Below are 24,189 nucleotides of genomic sequence, written 5' to 3'. Positions count from 1 at the left end.
TTTTTAGCAATAAAGTATTTTTAAATTAAGGTATGTCCTTTTTTGATATAATACTCTTGCACACTCAATATACTAAAGTATAGTGTAAACGTAACTTTTATATGCACTGAGAAACCAAAAAATTTGAGTGACTCTCTGTATTGCGCTATTTGCTTTATGGCAGTAATCTGGAACCGAACCTGCAATATCTCCAAGATATGACTATATGTGCTTTGTTAAAACAGCTGACAGTTAAAAGAATAAACTCAAAATTAGCATGCCTTACTTTAAAATAAATCAGTCCTTGCCTTCAGTATTTAGAGTATCAAACAAAATGAATTATTCATTATGCTACTTTAGTTCATTAAATATTCTACTAAAGCAAGCCCACCTTATCTTCAAAAATAATTACCCTTTTGGAGTCATTTACAAGTGAAAAGGATACCCCAGTGTTGTGCTCTAAATGTTAAGATCCTACTATCGGCCCTGCAGAGAATTTTACAGAAGGGCAAACTAAGCTTAAAAACTAGAGAGAGCGGCTATCGGATGCTACTTTAGAGTGAACCAATTTGTGCAAGGATTTTCATAATGTGATTCATATGCACATGGCTGAAGCATCAGTAGTTTGTACTGGCAAATAATTACCTTTCTAAAGTTCATTAAATTTCTAGGAAAAAGTAATAGTGGAATCAAAATTGACTTTGAAAATTAAATTATCCTGAAATTTTCAGCACATTAGAAGTATCTTGATGGACATGAGGTAAATTTAGGTACATTAACACAACACATTAAAGAGTAAATCTTTTCCAGATTTTTAAAATCATTCTAGCATAACACCCTAAGATGCTTGAGTATTTCTGAGAATCTGATCCTGATAAAAAAATCAATCAGCTTTGTTGGTATCTTGGTTTTAGGCTCCCAGATGAAAAGAGATTAGCGATTTTATTTTCCACTTATTTGAAGAAGTAAAGTTGTGATTTATTGGCCATCTCACTGCTGTTTCAGAAAGAGGAAACGTGGCTGGCAACTCTTATATCTGTTAATTATATTAACTAGTTCTTTTTCTTCCTATTAGGTAGATATTTTTCAAACTAACTTTAGAGAGCTTTTACCAAAAATAGGAAAGGATGGAGTGAAATGTGCTTTTCCATACCCTCTAGTAGGAATATAAACTGGTATAAATTATCTGATCACAATAATTTAGCAATCTAGCAGAGTTGCGTCTTACTTGGGGGGTAGGCTTCAAAGTTTGGTACAGATGGGGAAAATCAGACCTACTCAAAATTATCCTTGAGAAATCACTTAAATTATTTTTAAAGATACAGTATACAGACTTGATAAGTAGAAATCAGCCAGGTTTTCCTCTAGTGTTGAACAGATTGCTGTTTCTTTTGGTGGAGTACTAGATGAAGCAGTTGGCATGTGTTTAGAATCCATGTTGTACAGAAAAAGAAAATCTAACTTTAATCACTAGAATGAAACTCAGCTAGGCATAATCTCACACTAACGAGAGGCATGCCAACAAGGAGAACTGAGATAACATAGGACTGCAAGATCCTAGCTCATGCTCCTCCCTTCCAAGACTAAAGACTTACAGGTAAGTGCAGCCCAGCTACTGAACTTAGTTGTCTCATTCTTTTTACCTCTTGCTCATTCGTTCTCTTCTATTGCTTTCTTGTTTCTCTTGTCTCTATTTCTGATTAGATATAGCTGAATTTCTAGAAGTTAAGGGCATGAAAGATGAGGTTCCAATCTATGTCTTAAAAGCCTTAAGGATGTACATGTGATTAGACAAAATCACTTCAATTCTAGTAAATTATTCCTGAAAGACAAAACCAATAAAAATTTCAACAAAGCTTCACACACAAGGACCATCATCATAAATTATAAGATCAAACATTTGAAAATTTTAAATGTCTATCAATGTAGAAAAGACTAAATGAGAGATGCCAAGATGGTGGAGTAGAGAGACTCACAGCTCGCCCTCTCCCACAAATACACCAAGAATTACAACTACAAACCCACTGAATCGCACAGAACACCTCCTGAACCCTGGCAGAGTGTCTCTCACTTTGAAATACAGGAGGATTCTCAAAAAATCTGGTAAGAGGGAAAAAGAAAAAATAAAATCAGTGCAGGACCAGTTTGGCAGGGAGGGAGTGGCAAAGGAAGAAAGGCATCCTCAGGCTGGGATGCCCCCTTCAGCCAGAAGGTCAGCAGGGACAGAAGCAGAGTTTCCGAGGCTCGAGGAGAAAGTGGCAGCCGCTTGGAAGACAGACTAACAGAAACTGACACAGAGAGTCCCTGTGATCCCTGGCGCTAGACGCGAGGTGGCAGGGACCGGCCATAACTGGTTGCTGGAGATCAGTGAGGAGCCCAGGGAGAGGGCTGGGGCCCACTGTGCAGAGGCAGCCTCAGAGGACTGGAGGGCGGTATGAGCTCTGGCTGGAGGGGTGTGCAGAACAGAACAGCCTGGGACCCCCATAAAAAAGCACCACTGTTGGTGTGCATGGTGGGGGAAGGGGCACAACGCAGCTGTGCCATAGCCACTTTCTGCGCTTGGCTCCATTGTTGTGTGTTCTCGTGAGAAGAGAGGTGGGGCTGAAAGCTGAATCCATACCCAAGGGTCCTGCAATTTCACAGGCGGGACTGAGATTTGTTTACAGCCCCAGTCAGAGAGGGTGGATTTGCTTGAAATCTATACAGCAACACATCTTTTTGTGACCAGTCTCTGATGAATACCGCATTATTATAGAACTGAAGATGTAAAATAAGAGGATGAGCTAGGGAAGAATATGTGCTTATGCTTCAGAGGTGAGGAAGTTGTGCAAATAACCTGGGATACGGAAATAAAAACAGCAGAAACAAAAGAAAATGTACAGAGAATGTAGAAAATATATCATGAGAATATTAAGTAATGGTGATCAACTTCTGAGGCCAATATTTTTACTAATTAGTTATTTTTTAAATCTGCGTATGGATCACATAATCTCACAGGTGCAAAATGTAAAAACCAATATTACATATTGGGGATCTTCCTTGGGCACTGTAATCTTTTCACAACTGTTAAAACCATCCTACAGGGAAGAGATGGTTATCCTCTTCTTGTCTATTAAGAAATTTTGGCACAGATAAGTTATAAGACTTGCCTAAGGTTACACAACTCTTAAATGGCGAGGTCAAGATTTGAAATAAGAGTGCCTGGTCCAGAGCTGGAATCCTTTCTGCTCTGACATGACCAAAAGTCCAAGTGCACTTTTGCAGCTGGACTCAAACAGGGATAGGCCTGAAAAATCACAGAAGAAATTCAGTTAGATCCTGTTTTTGAAGATATATTTTGAAATTGAATTTATTCTTCCATTCATTTATTCATAAAATGTAGTTATTCAAAACTGGTTTTGTACCAGGTAAACAAGGCTGACCTGGTCCCGGCCCTCATGGAGCTTATATTCTATCTACGGCTGTAGCAACACTGATGATAATGGAGTATCTCCTGATGTGAAAATAAATGCACTAAGAAAGAAATGTGCATATAACTTATAAAAGAGTGGAAATCAAATATCTGGAAGTAAAGAAGGAAAGACCAAAAATTCTTTCACATAGAAACTTTAAAAAAGGAAACATTTAATTATAAGGAATAAACTGATAAATATATGAATAAAATGCATAATATTTGAAAAGAAAACTCAGGAAACTGATGCTATGTAAAAGCCCTTCTACTAGCAAGCTGCTGGTTGTAATTATCATAAGGTTCGGGGCAGAAAAGAGTGGCTATTTAAGTAGGAGACTCTACAAGCTAATTAACAGGTAAACATACTTGCAAAGAAAACATTGATAGAAGCTTATTCAAAGAAAGGTAAAAAGAAAAGTAGCAAGAAATAACAGGTGCCTTATTGCTAATGATATCCTGAGGTAGTGTAAAAAATCTATAAATATTTAAGGATCAAAAGGACCACTGGGAAAATAAAGCATACTATAGAAAAGATTAAGTGAAGCAGGTAAAAGGAAAACAATGAAATATTGAGGGTGTCAAATTTATAAGAAATTGATAGGCCTATGGAAATAGTGTCTTATTATATAATGTAACAAAGAATCACAACTAAATTGAAGTCTACAGCCAGAGTTGAGAAATCGCCTAGTATATCAACAGGTAGAGTTACCTCTAAATAAGCTCCAGTGCTTAAGAAGCCATCCTCTTACTTACAGACTGGCAAAGCAAGAAATATCATTTCAACATTTAAAAAGCACTGATGCTAAACTTTTTTGGAGGGCTCGTTTCCAAGTAAGTATTCTCCTACATACATAGCTACTGCTAAACTAATTTGTCCTAAGTCAATATACTTATCAATTTAAATATACATACCATGATGCAAAGTTTCTGCCATTTAGTTATTTGAAATAAAGAGAAAATATGTGGCTTTACCTTTTTAAGCACAGAAACAACTGAGTGGGTTCTAAAAAAAGAGTCAATATTCTTAACTACTAAAAGGTTAATAAAAAGTGTGTAGAAATGACTCATTCCATAATCCAGAAGGAAAAAGTATGAGTACCACAACAAAGGACCATAATGAAAGCTAACATTCCAAATATGATATAAATTAAAATTAATATATGTACCTATTGAAATTAATATGCTGCATAAAGATCTGTATAAAAAGCCTTCTTATATTTAATAACACAGCTGAGCTATTATGTACTGTAAATAGAAAAACTATATACTTAGAAAGATTAATGGAAAAAACAGGGAGTGAAAAATTAGGGCATTATTTCTTGTCATTTTAAATAAAATTTTTGGTTGTTTTAACTTCAAGAATATGTTTATTACTGCATTTGAGCTTTATGAATTTGAACATGCTAGGGAAAAAATCAATTGGAGTATGATCACTTTCCTTAATGGTTAATTTTGATGTTTTAACAAACTGCTGTATCACTAGTTGTGTTTGAGTTTCTATCACATTCTCCTAGTCTACTACTTTCTGCCACAGCAAGGTGTTGTGGAAAGAGCTCTGGAGAGTTACCTATGGCCTGTGTGTGTGCTTTTTAAAATATATATATAGTTGTTTACGGTAAAAACAGTTGATATGAAATCTACATTCCTAAAAAATACTTAAGTGTACAATACTATACTGTTAACTATAGGCACAATGTTGCATGGCATTATCTATACAACATATTCATCTTGCATAAATGAAACTTTACACCTCTTGAACAGTAACTCCCCCTTATCCTTCCCACCAGCCCCTTACAACCACCATTCTGCTCTTTCTATGAATTTGACTATTTAGACACCTCATAAAAGTAGAATCATGTCGTATTTGTCCTGTGACTGGCTTATTTCACTTAGCATAATGCCCTCCACATTCATCCATGTTGCCATATATGGAGAAACCTCCTTCATTTTTATGGCTGAATAATATTCCATTGTGTTTGTGTGTGCATGACATTTTCTTTATCCACTCCTTTGCCAATGGACATTTAGGTTTTCACAGCTTGGCTATTAGGAGTAATGCTTCAATGAACGTGGGAGTGCATATGTCTCTTCAAGATCCCAATATTTCTAGATAAATACCTAGAAGTGGGATCACATGATAGTCTTTTAATTTTCTGAGGAACCATCATACTGTTTTCCACAGCAGCTACACCACTTTACTTTCCCACCAACAGAGAACAAGGGTTTCCATTTCTCCATATCCTCACCAACATTTAATCTCTTTTTTTATTTTTTTCTTAGTAAAAGCTACCTCACAGGTATGAGGTGACACTTCATTGTGTCTTTGATTTGCATGATCTTGATGATTAGCAACGTTAAGCACCTTTTCATATACATGTTGGCCATTTATGTCTTCTTTAGAAAAATATCTTCTTAAGTCCTTTGCTCATTTTTAATTGGGTTATTTGTTTTTATTTTTGCTAATGAGTAAGGGGAGTTCCTTGTATGTTTTGGGTATTAATCTCTTATTAGAGATATGGTTTACAAATATTTTCTCCCATTCCGTAAGTTGCCTTTTCATTCTGTTGATTGTTACCTTTCATAGACAGAAGCTTTTTAGATATAGTTCCACTTGCCTAATTTTGTTTTTGTTGGTGAAATAGGTATTTTAGTTTCAGTACTAACTCTGCAATATATAAACTGTGGGACTTTGGGCAAGTCAGAAAATCTCTTTATTTTGATTTTTCCCTCTTCACTGAGGTCGTTATGATATCTAAGATCTCTAAAAATCCTAAAATTGAAAAATAATTATACTGTCATCATTAAGATACAATTTAGAAAGTGATTAGTTTTCAGAAGTTAAACGTTTACTCAAACTTGTATTAATCAACTACTATGTGTAAATCACACTGAAATGAATTTCTATTTATCATATATGCAGGGATCAAACTACACAGGCTTTTCCTATATAAGCCAACAGAATCTACTCATCAAATAAAAATAAAAACAGCCTTTAACTTCAAGTCGATTAGATGATTTCACCTTTCTCCAGCTATTCTGATGCAAAATCCAAATTTTGTAAAGATAAAATTATATCTATATAGACACATATATACATATATATGCAATATAAAATGTTATATATGGTTTGAATGTGCCATAAATAATTTCACTTTAAAACTTGCCCTTTTTTGATGGCTAACCTACTGATACAGTTATACTTTAAAAATTAAGTTAAAAAAATCTAACTAACTCAAGTAATTAACCAAAATAACTCAATTTTTGCTTTATTTTCTGAATATATTTCAACAGTTTAGGCTGTTTGGGCAACTGAATTATGTTGACTGGATATCTGTTCAGGTAAAAATCTTGAAATTCTTTGATAAAAATCCACCCGCCATTACTTTAGCCGAAAACATATCAATAGAATAGATTGCATTAAAAAAAATCCTCCATCAACACATTGTACACCTTAAACTTACACAATATTATACGTCAATTACATATCAATAAATATAAATCTTTTAATCCTTCAGAATGGCAAAGTGTATTTTTTATTTTAAATTAGAACTCTATTAAGAATTAAATAGCTTTTAAAATTACATTTGAAGGTTTACTTTGTAAATTAAATCTTTTTCTTGATAATTCATAGGTCAGTAATTTCATATTTGTATAATGATCTTTTGTGAAAAGTTTGTTCCATCAAATTTAAAATCACATTCTGTTGAATATGGAGTCCGGAACAATTTTAGAAGGATTTCTCTGCCACACCCACAATCTCCTTTTCCTCTTTTTGCCAAATACAGAATTGAACTCATAAAATCAGAGAGTAAAATGGCATTTGCCTAAATCTGAGGAGTCGGGGAAATGGGAGATGTTGGTCAAAGGGTAGAAATTTCAGTTATAAGATGAATAAGTTCTAACGAACTAACATAGAGCATGGGGAATATAGTTAGTAAAAATGTACTGAATACTTGAAATTTGTTAAAAGGAGTAGATATTAAGTGTTCTCATCACAAAAAAATAAGTAACTACATGAGGTGCTAGATGTGTTAACCCGAATGAATACATATACTAAATCATCACATTGTTCACATTTGAAAAACAAAATCCAGTTGTACAACTTGAATATATATACATTTTGACTTGTCAATCGTATCTCAGTAAAGCTGGAAGAAAGGGATGGGGATTATATTTTAAATGGGCAAACTCAAAAGCAAGAGATGGAAATGCCTAGGTATTATTTCAAATCCATCACTTATTCTATTATTTTGTCTTATTATTATGTTTTTTTCCATCTTACCGAATATCATATGGCTTTTAATCATGTTAATTTTATGGATACCAAAATAGAATCAAGTTCTTCATATTACTCATAATACGTATGTTTAAAATGTCCAAAGAAGTAAAAAAAAAAAAAAAGAAAGAAAATATAAATTGAACAATATAAAAACATATAGATTTGAAAAGAACCAAAGAGAAATTCGAAAAATAATTACAAAGAACTTTAACAAGTTCTCAGAAGAGGTGATAAATCATAGATAGACTAGATATAGCTGAAGAGAATCAGTTAATTAGAAGATATTAATAAAAAAATTATTCAGAAAGTTGCAAAGAAAACTAAAGAGAAAGAACATATAAACACAAGTTAAAAGACACGGCAATATAAAAGGAGAATAGCCAACATACATACAGTGGAGTCACAGAAGGACAGACTAGAGAAAACGTGGGAAAGAATATTTGAATGATAATGGTAGATAAAGTTCCCGAATTTTAGAAAGACAGGCATCTTTGGTTGACATTCCAAACCAAGCTCCAGTATTTAAATACTCAGACCACACAGTTATGGAAACAGAACATAGAAGACAAAGCTTTAAGAACAGCAAAAAGAAAAGATGGATTATCTGCAAAAGACAAATATTATGCAAAGAATATTACACACAGAATACAACACCCAACTAAACTATTAATCAAGGATAAGAATGAAACAGACAAATTACAAAGGTAATTACTAACATGTGTACTTCAGGAAGAAGGCACTTCAATCCAGAAGGAAGGATCAGAAGCCATAAGAGAAAATGGTAAGATAAATATTTTATCACTATAAAAAAAAGGAATGATGATTAATAGGAGGCATATAATGTGTAGAACCAAACTACCAGGCAACAATGATATGGAATATAGGAGGCGGGAGATCAGAATTTAAACAGTCTAGTGTTCTTGCACTGTTTAGAGGACAATAATAAATTCATTAAGTATGAGTAGTATAAATTTAAGGATAAGGGTTCAGAAAAGAAAAAAAAAAATTAGTTGAACATCTAACTATCCAGCTTGTAAAAAGATGAAAAAGAGAATAAAGGAAAGATGATTGTTCATGGAAAAGAAGGCATCAGGAAGAAAGAGTGGCTTTGTAACGAAATTAAACAGCAAAGTGAATAAAAGTAAGTCAGTAATTAGGGGAAATTGGAAAAACAAAATTAGACATGTGAAGCAAACACATTACATCTATAATAAGAGCTCTGCAAGAAAGTACTAGATTTGATATTACAAAGTACTTTGACCTTATTGTATTAAGATCATCCTTCACTGTGAATAAATATGTTCCATTAAGTCACTTGCTAAAACATGTATAAAGCATTGCTCTTCAAACATGGGTATTGTATTCATCAGGTATAATGACTGATTTCAGGAAGCCAATCTATTGAAAACAGTCACTTGTAAAAATTTTTGCATAACAGAAAAAAAGTTATACACTGTCAGACTATATCCCTTCATTTTAATCCTGGCTTGAAATGATTTCTTAGAAAAGCTGCATATGAAACAGGATATCAGAAATAAATGATTAGAGATGTACCACTCATCAAAATACTCCATTTCCTTAAACAACCTTTTGTATACCTATTGTCCACCAACTGTACCTTTTCAAGCTACTCTACCACTTGTCGAAACCTATTTACCACTTCTAAAGAGCTTCATAAGGTTACTTCCCACTGGTTAAAATAGAATTTCCTTACATTTTGTCCTCCATGTAATTCTTTCAAGCCTCAGGGAGTGCCTCTTAGTTCTAGTATTCTGACTTTGGTAATTTAGAATGTGTTGACCCTATTTATACATTTTATTTTATAAGCTTTGATCTTATGTTCTCTTAAGCCTCATTTTTTAAAAGACGATTTTTAAAATTTGTCCTAGAATTAAACGTTTCACCTCCAACATGTTCCATCCACTTTATAATTTAGTAGATGTATTCCCAACTCTAGATTTTCTTTTAGTTACACAGATAGAAATAAAATGGTTCTGTGTAAGCAGCATGTTTTCTGGTTTATTTCTAAAGTATTTCATGTCAAGAATTTTGTACCTCCATTATTATTAGTCTGCTCTACTTCGAAATGTTTGAGTATCTCATGCTTCAAATCTTCGTTGCCTACCTTTTCTCCCATTAGCCCTATGGCTCAAAACAGCATTTTTATGCCGATGACTCTCAAATTTACTTTTCCAAAATAAATTCTTCTTCTGAAATCCAATCTCATATAGCCAACTAACACCTGAACATCTACATGTAAGAGACTATTATGTTTCTTTAACTTCATGTCTTAAAAAAAAAAAAAAAAGCTTGATTCTCCTCCTTCTACAACCTGCTTTCCTCCTGTTCTTTTCCATATTAGCAAGTAGCACCACAAGCCAACAAGTAACTTAAGCTGAAAACCTAGGATTCCTTGACTGTTTTGTACCACACATATTTCAGGCAATGCTGTAGACTGGTAGTCCCCAATCTTTTTCATGCCCTGACACCCTGACATAAACTAAGGAGGCCACTCAGGCTGGAGGTAACCAGCCTGGGAGTTTGGGCTGCCCGTGTTCCACTCAACCACCCTTAAGACTGAGATGATCAGTATCATGGTGCCCCATTAATCTGTTTGTTGCCATCAGCTGGGAAATTGTTTTAGACTTTATATACAAAACACATTCTAAACTTTTAATCCCATTTTCCTGCCTTCACTGAAACCACACTAATAATCTCTCCAGTTCAAGTTTCTCAGGGAGCTGAGGTTAGCTGGGAACCCCAAACACCAGTGTTCAGTGGTTTTTTGATCTGCTTGAGTGTTCTTCCTGGGAATGTGGTTCTTGGAGCTATGATCCTTATCTTGAAGCCCCCAAGCTTCATTTTCTGGCACTCCTAGCAATGCCATGAGCCATCTAATTGATTTTAATAAGTCTCTGTTTGCTTAAACTAACCAATCCAAAGGGCTCAGCTGAGCAGTCACTTACCCAAAGAGGCCTTTCCTGACCACCCAGAGCAAAGTATAAACTCAAGTCAATCCAATCCAGTATCTTGATTTATTTTCTTTATAGGATTTATCAGTACCTCATATTTTCTCACTTATTTGCTCACTGTCTGTCTTTCCTCAACTAGTTTCACAAAATTAAGAATCTGTTCTGTTGTGTTCATCATTTCTTCCTCAGTGCCTAGAAGAGCACCTATGAACCCTTGTTAAATGAATTTATAGTGATCATTACCATCATTTTAAGCAAAGAAACATGTGGGATCATCTTTTAAAAACAGTACCCAGTATCATAATGATCCTTTTTCCAAACTGCATAAGCATCAGGGTAGCTTAGTGGTTAAGAGCACAGGCTCTGATGTGAATGTGCTTGGATTCATATACAGCTTATACAATTTATTATCTGTGAGACCTTGGATAGGTAAGTTACCTAAAGTCTCTGAGCCTTACTTTCTACATCTTACAGTACTGTCATGCAGATTAAAAGAGTTAACATAAGTAAAGTTCTTAATTGGGATTTAGAACATTGAACATATGTTAGCTTTTTTTTTTTTTTAGCCCAAGAGCACAGAAAACATTAACTACTATCCAATCATCCCTTTCTGCCTGTTACAGGTATATGGGAAGATGTAAATTTGTTTCACCCTTCAGGAACTTACATAAAGATACAGAGATAAGATATGCAATTTGGAAGGGAAGAAAGAAAGAGAAAGACAGAAAGATGAAAAGATAGAAAGAAAAAAGAGAGGGGTAAATTATAAGGATCTAATAAATGGTTGATACTTAAAAGTAGTTTGAGTTGAAAGCAGTCAAGTTTATTAAAAATACTAGGAAATATAGGGGCTGGAAGAATTGATAGGATTCATACCATTATAAAGGAAGATATGGTAGGAGACAAGAGTGAGCAAATAGGTGTAGGGATTTCAAAAAAAATTAATAAATAAGATGAAATAAAATATTTGAGCAGGAAAAAAATCAGTGATAGAAAAGGCTATAAAAATTATGGAGTATCTAGAATCACAAAGAAGTTTGTGTTTGTATATTATCCAATCAATGATACGCCACTGAAAGTTGTAAAACAAGGCAGAAGTAGGTGGTAGATACACAACTGGAACATTTCTTTAACCCAGGCACTGTGCAAATCATAGACTGTTCTCAACTCAACCCTACAAGACAGATTCCACTATTTACAGATAAGTAAACTAAAACTCAACAACTAAATCACTTGTTCTAGGTCTTACAACAAGTTATGAAATAGGGTTCAGCTTTATGCTGATGTCTGTGTGAGCATCATACAAATGTTTTCCACAATATTGCAAAACTTTTAAGAAATCATTTTAAAGATTATGTGCTGAGTAATTTTAAAAAGGAGAACCTACATAAATGGAGGTGAAGATACCACCGTAAGATTTTAAAATAAGAAGTGGTAAGTGCTTAAACTAGGGTAAAATTGATGGGTAACAACATATAGTGGGAAGAGAACTAAACTGGGCATACAGAATCATAAATGCTAGTTGTGAAAATAGATGACCTTTAGCCTTTGAGATTAATGGTTTGATTCTTTAGGCTAAAAAGGGAAGGATAAATTGAGCAATATTTTGAAAGGTACATCAAGGATAAGGAAGAAATCACACATAAACAATTACAATTCTCCATTAATAATTACTTTCTTCTCAGGAAGAGTACTTCACAGATTACAGTGTTCTGTTATGTGTATCATTACATTTGATTTATACCAAAACCTTAAGGTAAAGAGATTTAGTGTATCTATTTTATAGGAAAAGAAATTGAGATTCCTAAAGATCAAGTAATAACTGAAGAAATAATAGAATCTGAGTCTTCTGACACAAGTAGGGTCTTTCCATTCTTCAAGTTGCCTCTGCTACTTAACAAATTGTGCTGCTGTTTGCCATGTAGCAGTATAGAGTCTAATGATCTGGCATCTGCAGAAGTGAAATTATTTATCTGGGTACATCCAATCTCCTTGAGTGTCTTTTGAACAATTATACTATTAACCTACTCTTCCTTGTGGTAATAGCCACTTGTAATGTGTACTCTACATTCTTGGCAAAGAATGTAAAATACTTCTCTTACTCTTCTTCTCCAAAGAAAACTCAGATTGACTCCACCAATTAAATCTAAAACATACACTGTGTTTTCCACTACATAACGGAGTCCATCTGACTGGACTACTTCAAAATAAAATTTGAGAATAGAAATCTAAACGTCTTCCAATGCAGACTACAGAAAATGAAATTAGGAAAATATATTTTTATCTTTCTATTCCTTGCATCAAATGCAGTGCAAATATAAGCAAGTACTTAAAATCCAATGAATTTGTTGAACTAGGGATCTACTACTGTCTCCTTATGTGCCCAGAGCTTGCACTAAACAGCATTATCCTTGGGCCTATCTTTGGCTATCATCTTACCCAAGAATAGCTTTGAGAAATCAATTATAGATTTCAGCACCCTTTACTGATATTTTAATTTGTTTGTTCCAATAAATCTTAGTTTAACCATGTTCAGCTAGTTGTTAGCTACCTTCTCCTCACATAGTTTTTCATTTTGCAGAATCTTACTTGCAGATCATGTCCCAATGAGATGTTCTGCCAGTCTCTATGTAGACAAATGAAATTTGTCATTCTTACTATCCAACCTAATTGATCACATACACCAAATAAATTTCAATCTGAATATTCTGATCAGACATCCTCAAGAATACCCTCATTTTGGAAACAAAGAACATAAGATAAACCCCTATTTTAATAGGAAAACTAGGAATTTAGAACAACGAGACTCTCACAAAGATTAGAATCAGCTCTAACTACAAAGAAATTATGAAACAGCCACTAGGACCAAAATTCTTCATTCATTCAAGAACTGTATTGCAAAATTTCTTTCTTTGTGCTGATAAGAAAGCTAAAGGATGTAGAATACTTACAAAGCATGGCGAAAAAGAAAGACCCTATTTGCTGACTAAGATGAGGCGAAGAACTCAAAGGTGATTGGATTGGACAGTGTTCTGTTTTATATCACAAGTTACAGATCTTCATTTTACTTTCTGACATTCAACAAAACAAGATAAGGAATCTCTTGGCAAATTGTTTTACTAGAGTCTGTTTACCCACCTAAAATATTTGCATAGACTTCAAGGTTTGTGAAGCACGTTTAGATAATTACCTGAAGGCCCAAGATACGACTTCTTTTCAGAGATCTTCTTTAGCCACTCTTGAAATCTATAACAATCCTACCCAGATACTCCTTATCACTTACTTTTTTTTTTGAAGGGGGCCATATCACTTATCATCCACTAATCTACTACTTCTCCGTCAGGTACGATCCATGAGATTAGAGATTTTGTTTTGTTCTCTGATATCTCCCCAAAAGAGTGCCTGGTCCATAATAAGGTACTTAAGAAAAATCTGTCAAATAAGTAAAATAATGTTAACATGAACTAGATTTCTGAAACTGAGTTTTGGGGGGCCAAATTGTTATGTCTTGTAGGACATTCTAGATCCCATAAACTAGTTTTTGATGTTATTTTAAGGATTTTTTTTAAGTTGGAAAATTAGAACAGTTAGATATTTGGAAATAAATGATGCAAAAGAAATAATTTTGTGGTTGTAAATGCTATTCACTCTTTTTCCTTCTGCTTTTGCAGCTATCTGAGTAGATTTTTTTCCTTTCTTCTTTCTTTTCATTTTTCTTCTTTCCCTCTCTCCCTCTTTCCTTCCTTCTTTCTATTTGGGCTTTTTAAAAAAATTTCTTACACTTTCACTTGAATGTGAACTATATGAAGACTGCAACATAGTCTATCTCATTCAATTTATAATACCAGTGACTGGTAGAATGCCTGACGCACAGGAGGTATTTAATACATTTTTAAATAACTGTTTTATAATGAAGGGACTGTACATCCAAGTGTTAATATTACATATTTGCTGTTTCTCTAAGAACCAAAAAAGAAACACTGAAGAAGAAATAACATATTTTACCTGAGAATATCTTTACTAAAACAAAATGCTAAAGTTAAAATTATTGGGATATAACCATTCCTGTAAATAACCACTGAATGTGTGCATTATTTGCTCTTCTATTTTTTGTTCTCTTAATACTTAGATGAATGAAAGGCCATCAGAAGCACTGAGGGCTCCAACAACTCCTCCATATTGCCTCAGATTTTCTGAACACCTAGATCGCTTTTGTTAAGTGTTTCATAAAACTCGTTTTTCACAGTATTCAAAGAAGTTAATGGGATGGATGATGGTGAAGCAATATTTAATGAGATTAAGAGGAGACGTTGAAGATGAGGAGAGCAACGGCAGATGACGTGGTAGTAATTTTCATGTGGAATTATGCCTATTAAATTAGCAAATGAAATGGATGATGTTCATAGTCCATGGCACGCATGTACCTCACATAGTGTCTGCATTTACGGAAAATCCTCTTCAATATAACATTTGCATGGGAGAGGAAAGCCCAATGAATATTCATTCATTCATCCAACATGTATTTATTGTGTGCCAACTACATGACAGATAAACTGATCTAACCAGTAAATGAAAAATGTTCCCTTCTCTAATGGAGGTTACTTTCTAGTGGGAGAAGACAGATTAAAAAGTATCAGACATAACAAGTTAGTAAATTGAATACGATTATTGAAGATATACTAACCTCTAAAGCAGAGTAGGGGAAATGAGAAATGCCAGAGATGGGAGTGGAGGGTTGGAGGGTTATAGTTTAAAATTAGAGCATGAGACGTATTACAAAGATGACACTTGGGCAGAGACCTGAAGGAGATGAAGAAATTATACGATTATATATGGGAAACATATTTTAAGAAGAGAGAACACTAAGTGCAAAGCCTTACAGTGGGAGTGTGCCCAGCATGCGTTAGAACGGTGAAGAGGCACTGTGGCTAGAACAGCATGAATGACGGGGAAGTAGTAAGAGATGACATACGAAAAACAATGGGGGCTAGTTTATATAAGGCCATGTAAGCCATTATAAAGACTCTGGCTTTTACTCTGTGATATCTGGGGACCCACTGCAGGCTTTCAAGGAGAAGATTGATGATTTTATTGACATTTGGCTCCTGTGTTGAGAACAGATTAGAAGTAGGGAAGAACAGAAGCAGGCAGACCAAATTATCACTACTATAATCCAGAAGAGAAATGATAGTCATTTAGACTAGGGTGGTACCGGTGGAGATAGTAAGAAGCAGTCATCATTTGGATCTATTATGAAGGTCAAACCAACAGAATGTGAGGGCTGTTTGATGTGGACCATGGCAGAATGAGAGAAATGAAGAATGACTCTAAAGTATTTGTCCTGAATGACTGGAAGGGTATGGGTAAAACCAGCTTTTGAGGGGAATATCAGGTGTACAGCTTTTGGACATTCTAAATTTCAAGTTAGTCCTCCAAGTGAGAATACTTAGTAATGAATCAGATGTACATGTCTGGAATTTGGGAGCGGAAGTATCAATTAGCCAAGTGTCAGCAATAACACAGTACTGAAAATCATAGTACTGCATGAAATGACCAAGGAGGTGACTTGAGAAGACCACCAAGGAATGAGTCTGGCTTCTTCCATCATTCAGAGTTCTGCAAGAAGAGACAAAATCAGCAAAGACGACAGAGAAGGAGCAGTCAGTGAGTCTGAAAGGCAACCAGAAGATTGTGGTTTCTGGAAGACAAGTGAAGACATTTTATCAAAGAAGTGGGTGATCATCTGTTGCAGGTAGATCAAGGTCTGAGAACTGGATTAAATTTAGTAACATGGAGGGCACTGTTATCCTTGGCAAGAACAGCGTATTTGGAGTGGTAGTTCTGCAAACCAGATTAGACTGGGTCTAAGATAAATGGGAGGACAGCAAGTATAAACAACTCTTGTTTTACTGCAAAGGGAAGAAAAGAAACAGCAGGAGGATCTAAGGGATGGTATGTAAACATACTAAGATTAGAATTGGATTATTATTATTATTACTATTAGTAGGAGTATTATTAGTATACAAAAATACTGTTAGGAATGAGAATAACAATAATAAATATTTAATAACTATTTTCTCTGTTTCTATTATTGTCCAAAGCATATATATGTATGTATGTATATGTGTGTATACATATGCATATATTAAACTGGTATAATCACTCTATGAAACAGGCAGTACTGTTAGCCCATTTTACAGGTGATGGAAGTGAGACAGACAAGGCAGAGGCCCAGGGTCCTCACACAGGTAGAAAATGGCAGAGCCAGGATTCACTCCAACAAATTTGGCTCTGTATTTTGTGTGCTTAAAACTACACCATGCAAATAATTAATACAAATGAGATATCAGAAAGGATACTTAAACTACTCAGGATACCAAATTATTCTAATTGTCTGAGCTAATAAAATAGGTATTTATAAAACTATTTTGATACACAATATACTTATCTATTAAAAAGTCTTCTAAGAAATACTGCAAAGCAGTTCACACCATATAAAAGGTTAATCAGAGCCTCTTTATCTATTTACAAGAAGCAAAATTCTGCCTCTTTCAAAATGTTCATGGATTTAGAATGTTCTTCCAACAAGGTAGTCTAAATGAGGTTGTACTACACCAACATAATGCAAATTAAAATTTGATATATGAGGAACAACTCTTCCTAAAACTTAAAAAAAATTTTAAGAGGAAATGTTCCTGCACATGACTACTTAATTTAATGACATCTTCATAATTCAATCTAATTACAATTTTTTGTTTACTCAGAACAACTTCCACTCAGACAAATGTAACCTACTCTGGGGCCTCCTGAGCTATTTCCCCTCCAGTCCAAAGTCTGGCTGTTGAAAAGATCTTTTTCTAAGTAGGTCATCCTCTGCCTTAAACCTCTTAACCGGCCTTGCCTTTTTTCCTGCCTCTGACTCCTGCTCCTTATGATTATCTTCGGGGCCTTGGTTACCTCATCCCTGCCTGTAGCGTTGCTTTGATTCTTGCCCCAGTTTTCTGGGCTTAACTTCTAAATAGCACCTTTATCACCTTCCTCCACTCCGGCCTCATGCTGCCCCTGTACCTCATTCAACAGTTTCCTTTGACATCTTTCTTGAAAAATTCTATTTTCTTTGACATCTTTCTTGAAAAATCCTTTTATTAGGAGAGTTGTCTGGGGTTAGCAGGTAGGGGGGAGGAAGGGAGAAAAGAACATAGGCACAGAATATTTGGGAAAAGGACAAAGACTCCGTAGTATTCTCATCTCCACAACTTCTCACTTAGCAGCCACCTCTCATGCCCTTGATTTGGACTCTGCCTGTCTCTCCCTCAGCCAGCAACCCTTCACACACTGATATGAACTAAAGGTGCCACCACCATGGCTTTTCTCACCATTCGGCTTCATCACATCATCTCAGCTTTTTAACCCATCATTCCGAGTATTAGAAGCTGTTCAAAGGAGAAGAAATGGAATGACATAATAGAACCGCCTTTCTCCTTTTTTTTTCCCCTCCAGATTTTACCGTCAAAGCGGGAAGAAGTTAACATGGCAACAAAAGCAGACTTCACTGACAGTGAAGGACATGGAAAAATACTAGCTAGCAATCAGTCATTGTCTCTTCAATGCAGTCACTTAATTTTTCATACCCAGGCCTACCAATAGAGTTAAGAGAGAATATCTCAAAGCATTAAAACAGTTTGTATGCTTCCTCTAGGATGTTTTTCTTTTTTAATTATGAAAAAGACAAAAAAAACTAAAATTAAATGGAGAACAAATGAATGTGACAAATATTCTTTTAAAAGAGTATGTGTGACATGGTAATTGTATACAATTAAAAGCTCTGAAGTTGGTGATCCTATTTTGAGACCTCTTAATATGGGGATATCATTATTACATCAGCCACCTACTAGTTTATCACTAATACACCAATTAATCTTTTGAGTGGTGTGCATTCTTACATGAGTCACTTCCTACTTGCTGTCATTTCACCAACCCTTAAATTGATCTCTGTGGCCCTAAGATCAATTACACTTAAACCAACGTGTAAAACCTGGCACGTTCATTAATTAAAGTCAAATTTACACTTCTGTAATTGAGACTAATTATTTGTTTGGTTTAAGTTGTTAGGCATTCATTAAAGCCATTGGTCAGAGGCAGTGAATGAACATAGTTTCAAAGTCTATATATATATTAAAATGATCAGGCTTGGGACTTCACAAAAAGGAAATCTTTCTGAGCTGAAACCTATAAAATAAATCTTAGATTCTTACTCAAGTTAATGCATGGATGTAAAAGAATGAAAATTATGGCATGACAACATTTCCCTAACATAAGCATCACAACACCACAGTTCAACAAGTTTAATTCATTATCCAAGAAATTGGAAAATATCGTTAGTTTTTTTCTTTGTTCATTTTACTTACACAGTACCTCTGTCAACAAGACATGGCTATTGAATAAGTATATTTGTTCTATGTCACTTAATATTGCAGAAAGTGTAGCCAAAAAATCTATTTAAATAGCCATTGTTCTGAAGCACTTATCCTCTGAACATATAACAGTTACATATCCAGTAATAAAAAGGAAAGAAATCATAACTTAAAAGTGAAAAGAAGTTTATATAGCCTTTTCTAACTATACACAATGCTGGATGTGTAAGAGATACCTATGTTTAAGAAGAGATACTTCAGGTCATCCAAATTACTGAGGCCAATGTGTGCTGATTAAGTTAAGCAGGGGGATTTCCAGTGATAAAAATTTTCATTATTATGCTGCAATCTTAAAGTTCTCAAAGGAATAGCTGAGACAGCAATACAAAGTTCAGCAAACGGATGAGCTTTCTGAAATAGCAGTGTTTTACTAGCTTTACAAATGCCACAACAAATATAAAACTGATTTTTAAGAAAAATCATAATTGAAACAAATGAGGAAAATCCTCTATTAGAAACCATGATAAAACAATTTCAAGTCATGGTAGTATCGTTTTTTAAGAGAAATATTAAATAAAATAGAATGATGTTTAAGCATAAAAGTTTGCCACTGGATTTGACCTGTATTAAAATAGAACAGTACATCATGTATATTTAAAATTAATCTATTTTAAAATGACTAAGAGTTCATTCTCACAAAGATACAGGCCCTTAATTTAAATTTAACTTTTCCCTTTTCTTTCCAAAATCTAATTTTTAAAAAATTATATTTCATAAACTTTTAGACTAAATTTACTCAAGACCATCACTGAAAATATCAAGTGCTAGGGTGGGCAACTACTGTAGTCAGTAGTTGACTTTCATATGTTTAACTTCCTAACAATCCATCCTCTTGCATATTTATGTAATCTCACCTTAAAATGACCATTCATGTGACAAATTTAGACGTCCATGTATCAGCTGAAGAACAAATATTTCAAGCTATAGCTGGCAAGCCCACTTACCCACAAATAATTCCACTGCTAGTGTTGCCATATTCACTTGGAAAGTAGCAATTTCCAATTACTTGAATGTTTTATCTTAGTGGTTTGCAAATTGTGACCCACTGAACATTGGAATTACCTCTTAGAATGGAGAGAGAGCCAAGCTAGAGGCTTCCAACTCATATTTTAACCAAATTATATCCCCCTTCATCTGTGAAACTTACTGTGATTCTGGTAGACTTTGAGGAAATGATTCCACTCCCTAAAAAAGGGGAAAAAAAGAAATAAGAGAAGGGAAGAGAAAGAAGGAAGGAGGGGAGGAAAGAAGAAGGGAAGCAGAAAGGGAGGGAGGGAAAAATGTAAGGAGGGAATGGAGGGTTTATAGGGAAGTCACTGGTTTACGTGTATTATTCTTATTCTTTTATAAAGTTAGTAAGAAAATGAAAAGTGTACAAGCAATTAAGATGCATGTCTTGATAAACTTGGTACAGTTCATTCACTAATTTAGCAATTATTTATTAAACTCTACTAGGTTCCAGGCACTGTGCTTTGCTCAGATGAAATTAGGCCTGCCAAATCCTTGATCTCTACAAGACAGTCCGATATCCAGTATCAAAAATCACGTACCAGCTATAAAAGTTGCAGTTTCTTTATCCCTCAGCAAGATTTTGAAAGCAACACTGACTAATGGGGGGACTTTCAAACATCCATTTGTTGGGGCCACACCAAGTCCATAGCAGTCCATAGCAAGCTAGACATTACTGATGCCAAATCAAACAAACAAACAAACAAACCTTAGTCTCAAAAACAGATTTTAGTTACCTTCTGGTTACTTTCATCCACACTACTTCCATCTGCAATCATTCCTTCTTCTGTTCTTCATTGTTTATTCTTACCTACTATACAATAATCATCCCTTTGACTATCTCCCTGGCTAGCATGGAAACTCCTCAAGAGAAGGGGACTACAGACAGTTGCCGACTTAAAATGGTCTGACAAATTTTTCAACTTTACGATGGCATGAAAGCAATAGGAATTCCAAAGAAACTGTACTTTGAATTTGGAATTCTGATCTTTTCCCAGGCTAGTGATATGCAGTAAGATACTCTCTCACGGTGCTGGGCAGCGGCATCTAGCTACAGCTCCCACTCAGCCACAAAATCATGTGAGTTAACAACTGATACATTACAACCATTTCATTTTTTTATACTTTCAGTACAATGTTCAATAAGCTACATGAGCTATTCAACACTTTACTATAAAATAGGCTTTGTGTTAGATGATTTTGCCCAACTATAGGCATTATCAACATGACATTTTCAACTTACAATGGGCTTATTAGGATGTAGCCTCATTGTAAGTCAAGATCTGTATATTTAATTCATGCACACATGCCACAAGTGCATCACATTATCAGCTCTCAATAAAGATTTGCAGGACATACAAGTAAACATACTATCTACAACAGTCCAAGTCTTGGAAGGGGATGTGACAAACAGGCAAAATAAAATTCACAACATGGAATCATGGTATCTTCCAAAACCCCACTTCTTTCCCAAGAGATTCTGTTAAAGGGTTCACATATCCAAGGAAAGTAATTCTTCTGTCCTACTGGATAAACAGGCTCTACTCCCCTCCCAACACTCCACTCAAGAAAGACATACATTGATCTAAGCATGTGATTCTAAACAAAGCTATGGATATGAAGAGGTCAGATAGGTGAGGACATATTAAAGTTTAATACAATACTTATTAAGAGAGAGATTTAGAGAAAGAAGCTGTCCTATTCTGTGGTGGACACATGGCAGGCAGCCCAGATCTCCCTTCACTGAAGGACTTGGTGTCCCAGCAGCTGAGAGTACTATGAGCACCAGCTTTAGCTGTCAGCCCTTTCAGGGTTTACCTCAGCCTTGGAAAGCTGCCCCCACAGGGCAGCCCATCTCCAATAACTGATTAACCCGTAGGACAATGGTCTGGTCACACAGGCACTACTTAGGATAACCCTAAAGGGTCCTTTCAGCTCGTGTGCATCCTGTGGGGTTAGCTGAGGGAGTCTTTGGGCCTTTTAGCATCTTTTGTCACCTCCCTCTCACCACTCTTGCTTCCTTCCCCCATCCCACCAGTTCTGATCCCAAAGACACTTTTTTATCAATATCCTGCACAGTGAACTCCAACTTGGAGTCTGCCCTCTGACGAATACAACCTACAACATATCCTGTATAAAGATGAATACATACATATTTCTTATTACAGAGTATGGATTTTTAATTCAGAAAATCATTTTTTTCTCTTCAGGAAACCCAGGTTAACAATTCTTTAGACAAAGTCAAAATTTCAACCTGTTCCAATGGCTATTAAGTGAGCACTGACTAACCAAAATGGACACCGGTATTAACAACAGTACGGCCCTGACACTACATACTCCCTGATTATGAACGCTCTTCTCAGTACTCATACATACAGGAAGTTAAGCTTGGTGCACCTTCTCTTAGTCTAGAGTTCAAGAACTTCACACACAGGCAGAAAGCCAGTCCCTCACTGCTCTGGTCTATCTCTGGTCACGTTGTACACAGAACTTACACATCTGGAATGCCATCTAGTTTTATATTCTGATTAGTCAGGTCAAGCCATACCATCTGGTAAATATTCTGAGTGTAGTTCATCCCTGGTTATATGTTAGGGAAAAAAAAACAACTTAGGAGAAAAATAGTTGTATCACATTTAATCAAAGTAAAAAAAAAAATCACAAAATCTTATCACATTCATTCTATTATTTTAAGAATGTTCAACATAACATCCTGAAAGTTTCCCTTTGAATTACTATTTCAAGGACCTAATATCTTTTTGCATGGACCATTTTCATTCCTATATTCTAAACTAAAAAGTAAGTTATCTTCTAAAAATCAGATGAGCTTGGTCAGCTTCCCATTTACAGGTACTCTTCTATAACATCTTTAATTGGGCAACCTTATCTAGAATATGAAAGTGTTTCCAATCCTCATTAATCACTGGGTTAAGTTTCTTTGAAGTTAGCAGTTTCCTCAGCATCTTGGCCTTAGACATATCCCTTGTTTATATAATATTTATTATTATTAAGATCCCTTTATCTTTAATAATTCATCATAAATCAATCACTTTGGTTCTTAAATAATTTAGGATGTTTCTATGCTTTCCTCTGGATGATTTTGTGCTCCTCTATATTTCATAAGAGCGTATATAACCTATTTTAATAAACTCTTCAAACAGATCTACTATCTTTCCTTCATGCACTAATTCTGGGGTCCTATCTAGAAAAGCTATTAACTTTGTACTCAACAGGTACTCCCTTGGCTATTACATAATCATAATGGAACCAAGCCTTCCCCAATAGAAATTATATATATGTACACATCTGAATTTCTATATATATACACACATATACATATACACACATTTGAAGATATATATAATCTGAATTTACAAAAATAATATGTTTCTTATATTCAATAAATTACCCTCCCCAAAGCATTTTGGTCAGTCTGAGAAACTATTTGCTAACTGCAAAATGAAAGCCAGTTATTTTACATTTGCACAAATTAAAGTTTAGAAATGATATAATTACAGTCATTATAGTAGCAGGCAAAACATTTGAGATGAGCAAATTAGAATATCTAATAAGGTGGTGAGATTGGGCTGTAAAGCACTAAGATTAAAAAAAAATCAAAACATTACAAGGAAAACAATATGAAAGCTTCCTCAATGCCTACTCAGGGAAAAAGATTTTTAGAGCAGCAGATATCCAAATATTTATAATAGCTATAACGTCTACAAGATCAATATAATGTAGCATGGAGCGGCAGGATTCCTGAGGATGTGAATAAGTTTGCTACTTAAGTTATTTGTATCTCAGTGTCTTCATGTATAAATGAGTTTATTCATTGTGTGAATTAAGTGTTTTGAAATATGGCACTGCAACACAGGAAGGTTCCAATAAATATACACCATATTTTTAGAAAATATACATGGAGATAATGTATTTATATTTTCCTACAAATATTACAGAATACTGTTTGCTAAGACTTTTCTATGTGCTTTGAGATTTGGGGCTCTTTCTTAATTTCTTAGAATGAAA

At 34.8% G+C, this 24,189-nt stretch overlaps 1 protein-coding gene across 1 annotated transcript in view; it reads right to left on the bottom strand.

Annotated features, from left to right (window-relative positions):
- The window catches only part of IL1RAPL1 (interleukin 1 receptor accessory protein like 1), a 922,977-nt gene that overhangs the window by 897,541 nt on the left and 1,247 nt on the right, over positions 1–24,189 (bottom strand). Inside the window, exon 2 of the mRNA XM_032475399.1 lies at positions 20,303–20,340. Within this exon, the coding sequence (XP_032331290.1) occupies positions 20,303–20,340 (38 nt within the window). The remainder of the gene's footprint in view (positions 1–20,302; positions 20,341–24,189) is intronic.

This window comes from Camelus ferus, chromosome X (genome assembly GCF_009834535.1).
Source record: "Camelus ferus isolate YT-003-E chromosome X, BCGSAC_Cfer_1.0, whole genome shotgun sequence".
NCBI lineage: Eukaryota > Metazoa > Chordata > Mammalia > Artiodactyla > Camelidae > Camelus > Camelus ferus.
Note: the sequence above shows the minus strand (reverse complement) of the source record. Positions and strands in the feature narration are given on the sequence as shown.